This window comes from Poecilia reticulata, linkage group LG2 (genome assembly GCF_000633615.1).
Source record: "Poecilia reticulata strain Guanapo linkage group LG2, Guppy_female_1.0+MT, whole genome shotgun sequence".
In the NCBI taxonomy this organism is placed as follows: Eukaryota; Metazoa; Chordata; class Actinopteri; order Cyprinodontiformes; family Poeciliidae; genus Poecilia; species Poecilia reticulata.
In genome coordinates, this window is record NC_024332.1 from 6,591,183 (window position 1) to 6,601,101 (window position 9,919).

The following is a 9,919-nucleotide window of genomic DNA, read 5'->3' on the forward strand; positions in this document are numbered from 1 at the left end:
CTCCAGATACGGCTAGAGATGCACCGATCCAATATTAATATCTGTATCGGCAATATTCAGCATTGCTTTTCTGAATCTGATGTGATACTGGCCGACACTAAACCTGAGATATCGTATCGGAAATGAAAAAAGTGGATCGGTGCATCACTAGACATAACCCGTTTCCTCTTATTTTTTTGGTTCTTGCCATTGATTTGAGATTCAACGCAACAAGAAGAGTGATCGGACAAATAAAGCCCATCGCATTTGCATTCTAAAAACTATTTCTCTTATTTTCCCTCCTTGCCTCACTGAGCATACACAGACTCTTGCGCGTGCACTCCTTCATTGTACGATCTCGGCGAGCTTGCTTCACCTCTGTCAGGCTCGAGCGCTTCCAGCGGCAGCGAGCTAACAAGTCTTTGTGAGGAGCGAGGGAGAGGAAGAGGGGAAGGAGGGGTTGCGGAGCAGGAGAGAATCAGACGGCGAGGGAGCTGACAGCGCCAGCACAGAATGAGGGTGCAGCGGGAGCAGGCATAAGACAGAAACGGAGGCGGCACAATAGTGCGAGGTGCTGCTGGAAAAGAGAGAAATAAGGAAGAGCACGCATCATGGCAGCGCTCACTGCATCGTCACGGCACATGGGAAATTCTGGCCGCCGCTGCTGAACATTGCGTGATGCAGAGGAGAGAGTCAGGAGGACCTCCGGGAAACCAGAAGCAAGAGACGGAAACAGGTCAGTGAAGACGGTCAGAGCAGCGGGGAGCCGGACCATCTCGGCCTCCGGGAGGTTCTCTTACGTCACATGGTGGCACTGACTTCCATTTGTCAATGAGGAAAATCTCATGTCAGTGTTTGGGATGAGGACATGAATGGGGAGTGGGAGGCTGTGCGTGCATGCGGGCATTAGAAAGTAACGGCGCTCGCTCGCTCGCTCGCTCAACGAAGGATTTGGGGGATAAAACCGGCGCATGGATGGGGATGGAAGGTTTTAAGCATACAACACTGATTGCCGATTTATCTACAACACCATCGTGCCCTTTCGTTTTCTTGTGCCGAAACGGAAAACGAGAATCGCGGGGACTTTTGCACTGATAAAGAAAATTGTATAACACTGTAGGAGGCGAGACAAAGCCGGTCCAAGAGGAAAACCTTGGCTCATCATTCAGCCCTGCTGCATGTGATGTAATCCTCAACCAGCCCAATGTCTCTGCTGAATAACTTCTTCTGATTGGAAATAAAAACAAACAAAAAGTTGACAAGGGTTCCCCTAAAGAGGCCACAACAACTAATTGTATCTAGAACTGCTGTTTCATTGCTCATCAACATAGAATAGGATGACATCTGGTTTGCCCAAATCTAGACAAGATCATTTCATCTTTGACATGACTTGTTTTCTATTTGCAAGGCATCACAAAAAGGCAAGGTCACCCAAGAACACTCAACGTCTATTAGTGGAAGATCCATTTATATAGTCAGTACATGAATAAACTCTGTTCTTCCGTAACTTCAACATATTTCACTGAGATTTTAAGTGATAGACCAACAGAAAGTAGAATGTTAAATTGAAGTAGAAGAGCTAGTTTTCAGTACTATTCTGGTTCATTTGTGGATAGTGAGGTGGGGAAATAAGAGAAATAGTTTTTAGAATGCAAATGTGATGGCCATTATTTCTCTGATCACTTTTCTGGTATAAATCTGTGTTGGCTGCCTTAAAAGTAAAGTCAAAACGTTACATATTACCTTAAGCACAACATCCCTACAGTGAAACAAGGTAGTGGCTGCAACATGGTGTGTGGATCCTGCATCAAAAAGAGAATCAGCAATTAAATGTCAGTCTTTAAAACTTGGAAAGGTGTTAGAAGAACATGTTACAAGACTTGACTTGAATTTTTGAGGTCGGTTCTGACAAAAATAATAACCATGGGGAAATGAATACAAATATACTTTCTCTGCAATTATCCGAACTTTCCCACAACAAAATCTGGAAAAAAGTTGAAAGGGTTATGAATATATTCGCAGGCGCTGTATGGACATCATTCTGTCATGCTTAATTCAGAACATTTACCTTGCTAATTACTTTTGTTGGGCTGGTAGTTAAGACAAAGTTTGTATATGTTTTGGAAACTCCAAAATTTAGATGCAGAAGCATCACATGGCACATCTATATGTCACTACGGGTTTGAATTCACAGTTATACAACAGGAAAACAAAAAGGTGTTTTATTTAGACTGGATTATGGTGCATTTCCTTTTCCTTAATTTTGAAATGTCGAAATACTTCAAATGCGAGTCAGAAGGCCAGGAAGTCGTTGTGCTGGGTTAACAGGCTAACTACTATTAGCAAAACATGCCAATAACGATGCTACAGGTCAAACAAATATGCCTTTAAATGCTGAGCAAATTGTTCAGCAACCGAGGATGCTGAACAAATAAACATGTTAGAGCTGCAACTCTCAGAGCGTGGTAGCTACATTGTAGGGTGAGGGTTCTAGTCAAATTTATTAACTAGACTAAACAAAGCAAAATTTAGAGTTTTTATTGTCCAAAGCAACAAATTGTATGCTTTTTGAAAATAATGTTGTCAAATATTCAGCATTTGTAACCACATTAAGCTCTTTTGTAGCTTTATAACTGTCTCTTTTCACAGCTAACACTATGCTACATTTGCTAGCCTATTGCTACCTTTTGTTAACACTGAGTTGGTGGATTTTTGTGTCTCAAAAAAGCTGCCTTGTGACAAAGATGAATATATAAAGTTGTGGACTAAAACAAACAAACAAAACAATTGAACAAAAGGACACAAAGTTGGTTTGCTACCATTTGCGAGCAACATGCTAGCTAGATGGGTAGCTTGTTGTTTGCAAAAAAATATGCTTCAATTTAAGCTAAAGGATAAACCAAATTATTCCAGTATTCTGTCTGAAAGCTTTCAACAAATTAAAAGGCTAAATCAGTTTTTGAAAAAAGTGGTGAAGTTTCCTCAATCTGCTTTATGTCGATGTGTCTGTGGCACAGGTGTGACCAGCGGGACCTGCTGCAGGATGAGCGGGATCCTGAAGAGAAAGCTTGAAGAGGAACCGTCCTCTTATTTGTCTCTGCAGGGCTCAGAAGATGACGAGGTTTCCTGCAGCGACAGCGGCAACAGCAGCGATAGTCTTAATAATTCTGTCCCCTCCGGGATTCTAGATCGTAAGATCTCACCAACAAACCTTTCTTGTTTTATTAACCTGATTGGTAATGGTTTTCAGAATTCAGGAGGCAAAGAGAATTACAATAGCCCTTCACAGCGCTTAGCTGCGGGCCTAATGAGCTTTAATGCTGCAGTACATCTGTACAATACTGTTAAGGGGGGAAATGCTACCTTGCTTTGTGCCAACAAACTTTGTTCATTTGGTAATTTGTCTGGCATATCATTCAAAGTATTTTAAGCTTCATCCATGGCTTCATAGAAAATGTTTTAGTATTTCTCCTATTAAAGATTTTCTGCTTTTTGCTGTTTTCGTCACACAAGCCATTTGAAAAGAAAGGTTAAGAAGCAGTTTCAAACACTTTGGGACTTTAGTAGACCACAGTAAGATTCATTAGGGACAAAAGGAGAATATCTATCTATACGCTATCTATACACAGACACTATAGATACAATATGTAGCGCATGTATGTGAAATACCCTTTACAAACATGTTTTGTGTCTCCTACACTGCTTCAGTTTTATCATTGGCTTGTGTCTCCCTCTTCTATGTCTCACCGTTAGCCTCTATCCAGAGGCAGTCAAAGCGACTGCGGGGACGTAATGTGCACTTTGAGAGCGTCACCGTGTACTATTTCAGCCGGCGCCAGGGCTTCACCAGCGTGCCGACGCAGGGTGGCAGCACCCTGGGGATGTCGCCTCGTCACAGCGGGGTGAAGCGCTTCACCCTCAGGGAGTTTGCCATGGAGCAGAAACGGAGCCATCGGAACATGCTGAGGGATCATCTCAAAGAGGAGAAACTCAACGCCATCAAACTCAAAGTCGGTGGAGCAACCCATCGCAAGGTTTCGAGTTTAAATACGTGTAACATTCTTGGTTCTGTCTCTTCAGCTAACCAAGAACGGCACGGTGTCCTCCATGGAAGCCGATACACTGACGCTTGACGACATCTCGGAGGACGACCTGGACGTGGACAACACGGAGGTGGACGACTACTTCTTCCTCCAGCCCCTCACCACCAGGAGGCGGCGCGCGCTCCTCCGTGCCTCTGGGGTCCGCCGCATCGATGTGGAGGAGAAGCACGAGCTGCGCGCCCTGAGGATGTCTAGAGAGGAGTGTGGGTGTCGCTGCCGGGGGATATGCGACCCAGAGACCTGTGCTTGCAGCCTGGCCGGCATTAAGTGCCAGGTAAATGGAAATGTGGTGAGGCACATCTATAATACTAAAGTTTTGTAATTGTCTGTCTGTGTACGAAAACACATCAAATATAAAATGACTTCTTAGTATCAGGAGGATTTATTTGTTCTTCACTAGGATTAATCACGATGCAATTACCTATGGATCTGTTATTTACAAGTTGGGAGAAAAAAAGTTATGCAAGGGATTAATTAAAGATGCCCAACACTTTCAGGCAGATTGGCCAGTAGGGGATGTAGCGACATAAAATATTTGAGTTGACAAAAACAGATATGGATAAAATTTGAACAATACTTTTAGGAAAACTAAGTATCCACTTTTTTAAATTTTCAATAAATAAGGGATTCATGAATAATAAATTGTCGTAACTGGAAAGTCCCAGTGAACAACTACAGAATGAAAATACATTTAAACAAAGATTAGCTTAAATGTTTCATAGATGCTAAGGCAAAATTTGGTTTAAGTGATCAATGTTTATTAAGTCAAGGACTTTTGTATGTCATGTTTTCATTATAACTGCAATGACAATACTTTTTTTTCTAAATACAAACTAAACTACTTCTTATCTGCCTTTAAGATTATTTTGTTAGCATTGTGTTCCGAGGGACTCGATAAAACAATGTATTTCTAGTTGGAAACTAACAATTCTTGTTACAAACTGAACTTTACCTTTTATGATTTCAAGGTTGTGTCTTGTAATAAGTGCACAGGTGTTAGCAAGACAAATTATCACACTGTATTTGAGACTCTTATTTTGAAGTAAGTAAGGAAGTAGTATTTGAGTGAATGCTGTGGTAAATTCACATTGCTCTTCAGACACTACTACTTTCTCTGCTACTTTTATGTAATTTTTGCAGCAATATTTTGGATTCTTGTCAGAAAATAAAATGAGTGACCTAAAAGATTTAAACTCGGTGGTGATAAGCTAACCGCTCACAGTTAGGATGCTAATATTAGCATCTGCTTCAAAGCTTCCCTTAATTGCAAAAGAGTTATTTCTGAGTTTTTTTTCAAGAGTCTGGACAAGTTTTAGTCACATGGAGTTACATATCTAAAATACTGATTAAACTTGAAATGGATAATTAAAACAGAGATCTTTTGAAGCTCAGCTTGAAGAGGATTTTTAAAGCATTTATAGGACTTTCAGTTATCATCTTAAAGGTCACCAAGGTCACAACAGAGATTTGTGGAACAGACTTTATGTAGATGATTAAAAAATTGTCCTACAAAATCAAGTGTCAACTGAATAAAAATCACTCAAAGCACGTTACGGTTTTTTTCTGTTTAAAAAGGATTAAAATGATCCTTTCCTTCAAAATTTCCTTCAGAATCGCCACAAATCTAAAACATTGGACAAATCAGGCAGATTTATAAACCAAGACTTATACATGGTCCTCTTTTAGTCCTTTTGTTTACCGTAAAATGAATCACTATCATAGTAAAGCATAATGCCTAAATAGTCTAAATAGAAGAGAGTAGATGATGCTATATTGATCCCAATCATACAAAAGCAAAAAAAGTTATAATCTCTAAAGGTGTTTTGCTTCTGGAACAGATGACAAATGACGAGTATGTGCAAAATAGCAAATAAATGTACTTTTTTTCTCATATTTTTCAAATTTCCAAATCTTAGTGCAGACCCCTGAGGGTAGTTAGTATTTTTTTTTATTCTATTTTTTCATGGCTGGGTGTATCCATTAAACAATACAGGATGGGCGCATCATACGTGCATTTTCCAGTAGCGCTGCAGATGTGGTTCCAAATCATCCGCAGCAGATTCTGAACTTCTCCCTGACTCATGACTGGCTCTGATTGGCAGCTGCCTCTCCTGTGTGTGATGCTTGCCCTCCCCACTCCAGGTGGACCGCATGTCCTTCCCCTGCGGCTGCACCAAGGACGGCTGCAGCAACAGCGCCGGGCGGCTGGAGTTCAACCCGGTCCGCGTGCGCACCCACTTCCTGCACACCATCATGAAGCTGGAGCTGGAGAAGAGCCGCGAGGAGCAGTACCAGCAGACGGAGCAGCAGCTTGTAACCAGTGGCAACGGTTACCACGGCAACACCACCTTGATCCAGCAGCAGCAGCAGCACAGCCCTCAGTCTCTGAAGATGAACAATCCCATCATGCATCTCCAGAGCACGGGTGACTCCGACTCGCATCTGGACGAGGACGAGGACGAGGAGGAGGAAGAGGAGGACGAAGATGACGATGAAGAGGAAGAGGACGAGGCTTACGACGAGGACGGCAGCAGCGTCTGCAGCGGGCTGTCGGACTGCAGCACGCACAGTCTAGAAACTCTCGACCCAGAGGACGCAGAGGAAGACGACGAGGACGAAGAGGAGGAGGAGGACGACGAAGAGGATGAGGAAGATGATGAAGAAGAGGACGAGGAGGAAGACTGGGACTGTTCGTTGCACGGACTGAATCCTCCCTTGTACTCCGTCCCCCTCCCCTCTGTTCTGAGTTACACCAACAGCCCCCTCGGCCTCAGCGGCCCGTTCCACGGCGGCCCCTCCTTGCAGCCCTACCAACTGGAAGGCTTGGCGAGCGAAACGCCAGCCTTCCTCGGCGACACCCTGAACGCTGCCGCACCCATGCTCCCCTCGGTCGAATCCGCGCTGGAGTCCGAAATGGGAGCCGAGCCGCAGAAGCGTTTCTCCAAGCTCGGTCCTGGCCTCCGCAAAAACCCAGACTGCGCTGACTCACAGGCAGAGCGAGAGACGATGTGTGGAGACGTCAGCCACACAACGGCCTCAGAGAACGCCTGATGAGGAAGGACCGACATAGATTGTTGGCGTTCTTTAGAAAGGAAGTGAAAACATGTCCCACCCACTCCCTTACAGATTTTGTTCAATTTTTACTTCTTTTTTTTTTTGTCGCACGTACACGCTTCAAAATCAAACTAATTAGTATCAATCCTGAGTAAATATAAAATGCAGTTCTCAATGATGACGTCATAGAAAGAAACTGTCCCATGAGTCACTAATCACTCTTAAACTTCGTTACCAAAATTACTCCAAAACACATCGGCACAAGCTGCGTTTCCATTACAAAGGTTCGCAAATCTTTGTCTCCATTTTGCTGATGTCAAAAAGACAAACTTCACAAACACATTGGCCGTGTTTTCATTAAACAAGAAATTAAATGAAAACCACATGTAAATAAGCTTGTTTACGCAATACGTCATGGCAGTGACAACTCCATGAGGTAAATGCATAATTCAGCTATGGCGCCAGATGGGCTGTCTGAAAAAAAACTAACTCAAATCATCCTCCTCCTAACACTTCCTGTCATTTTCTTCATGGTTTCTGCCAGTAGTAACATCCGGTTGGTGCTCAAGTGACTCGTGTGATTAGAAAAAAAGTGTTTCTGCTGCAGTTTTGAAAAATACATTTATTTCCATACGGCCGAAAAACCACAGCGCAAAAACTTTTTTTCAAAAACAGTTGGGGGGGTTTCCGAAATTTCCGTTTTTCCATTAAATACATTCTATTTTTGTATATTCAAATTGCACAATTTATAGTTAATGAAAATGCAGCTAATTTATTCAGGCAGTCACAGAACTTCTGGATACTGCAGCAGAGACTGGACATATGAACATTTAATTATACTCTTTTGTGGTAACAACAAAAATGACAATAGAAGATATTTAAAAACGTATTAAAGTATTTATTCTGTGATTAGATCTTAAGGTTATGACTTAATATCTAACATACCTATTATGAAACAGGCTGCATTTTGTACTTACTCAGGATATCTGATATCAATATTTCTTGGATGGTCTAAGACAGGAATGTCCAAAGTGTGGGCCCGGGGCCATTTTTGACCCTTGAAGTGATTTTGTTCGGCCCGTGACAACAACGGTAAAAATGATTTACGACACAAAACAATTGGGAAAATTGCTTTTTTTCTTTCAAAAAGACAACAGTCGGAAGCCTTATTACGTTTTGGATCTTTAAAGTCATACAAGTTTTGTAAAAACAAACAACCCCCCCAAAAAAATCTAACTATATTTTGCATTTTAGATTTAATGAATTTTGACACGCTAAAAATATCACCTGGTTTGTCAAAGATTTGGACATCACTGATCTAAGACATGCAAGTTTGACAAAATTAAAACAAAAAACAAAACCGATAAAAACGGTAAAGTAGCAAAGCCTTTTTCACAGCTCAGTACCTACAGACGTTTGCCGTATTGTTGATAAGTGCACTTTGAGGGACCCAGAATGCATTCATTTCGACCCAGAATGCACCAGGAGTTGAGTCAGTCTAGGTTGTCCTCAAACCCATTTAAGATTGTGTAATATGACAAACACGGAGAATAAAACAATAACACAGTGGTTAGGTCTGCTACTTTGTATTTGCACTCTATAGTTTGCCGTTCGGGCTCCGTTTTCGACGTGTTTGCTGCATGTTTTCCCGGTTGTGTCGGCATCTGTGACGAATCGGAAACCGGATTTTGAGGTGCTTGTATTGGTTCGGTATTTTCTGTTGTGCTACTGTTGCTGCCAATGTTTGTGCAGTGCTTCTCTGTATCGCATGTGTTTGGTTTACTGGAGATGTTCCTCGGTGTGCGCGTTCTGTACGATTAAAACATCTGTTGCGGGTGAAAAACACACCTTTATTGTAAAGACACACACCAGTCAATGACCCTGTTGAGAACTTCGCAGTGCTTTGCGAAAGTATTCGCACAAGTTGAACTTTTTCATATTTTGTCTCAGAAAAAGAATCTAAAGTCTTCACATCAAGCCACAGTAAAATACAGTACATTAAAGTTGTGGTGCAAAGGTGACAAAATATGAAAAGGGATCATGTTATAAATACTTCTGGAAGGTACTATATCTTGAACCCATCATTAAAGTGTCCTCGTTTTCCAACGATATCGCTTTAATTTTTTTTAACTAATGTTCTTCTCTCCTAAAACCCCTTCCAAACTGGCTTTATTCAGCCATGTCCTTTGCTTACTGAAAATCGACTTAAAAACAGAATTAGCAGGGTGAATTTTAGGGTCATTGTATTTATAAAATTAATTTAAAGGGGTTTTTTTCTTGTAGGTGTTTGGCTCATCAGAATTTTGAACAGTGGACCACCTCTTAGCCCAACGTGTCTCAAATGTATAAAGGTGATGAAAACTACAGGTCAAATATGATAATTCAAGTAAAACCAAATGTTTGTCACCGATCATACTTTAGCTTTGTGATTAGGCACAACAATTAGCAAATCCCAGTTTGCAACAAGACAGCCACTTGAACAACTATTTCCAAGTTTATACTTTCAAAAAATTAAGACAAAAGGGACACGAGACAGTTTAGGACTAGACTTATTCCAATGCTCAACATCTTCTTTTGCTTGTTAGCATGCTAGCATCCTTCTGTAGACGTAGCTTAGACTATTCAGGTTTCTGCTGTAAATTATGACGTGTTTGAGCAAGGTGTTTAAGCAAAGTTTATATCACGCTAACTTTTGCATGTTTACCAACAACAAGGTATACATGCATACTTTTTTAGGTTATCAGCATTATGCATATAATAGCTGAGGATAAGGTGTTGCTAAT

General features: G+C 41.5%; 1 protein-coding gene across 2 annotated transcripts; it reads left to right on the top strand.

Moving 5' to 3' along the window:
* The first annotated feature begins 299 nt into the window (after positions 1 to 299).
* Positions 300 to 9,245, top strand: LOC103474282 (cysteine/serine-rich nuclear protein 3-like). Of its 2 annotated transcripts, none has more exons than XM_008425120.2 (5): positions 300 to 715; positions 2,997 to 3,170; positions 3,733 to 3,989; positions 4,060 to 4,371; positions 6,225 to 9,245. In XM_008425120.2, exons 1-5 carry the CDS (start codon positions 658 to 660, stop codon positions 7,131 to 7,133), a joined length of 1,710 nt encoding a protein of 569 aa, XP_008423342.1. In that variant the 5' UTR covers positions 300 to 657; the 3' UTR covers positions 7,134 to 9,245. The 2 variants fall into 2 exon arrangements, with proteins under 2 accessions (XP_008423342.1, XP_008423347.1); XM_008425125.2 differs by having other exon boundaries at positions 4,060 to 4,356.
* Positions 9,246 to 9,919: the final 674 nt, after the last annotated feature.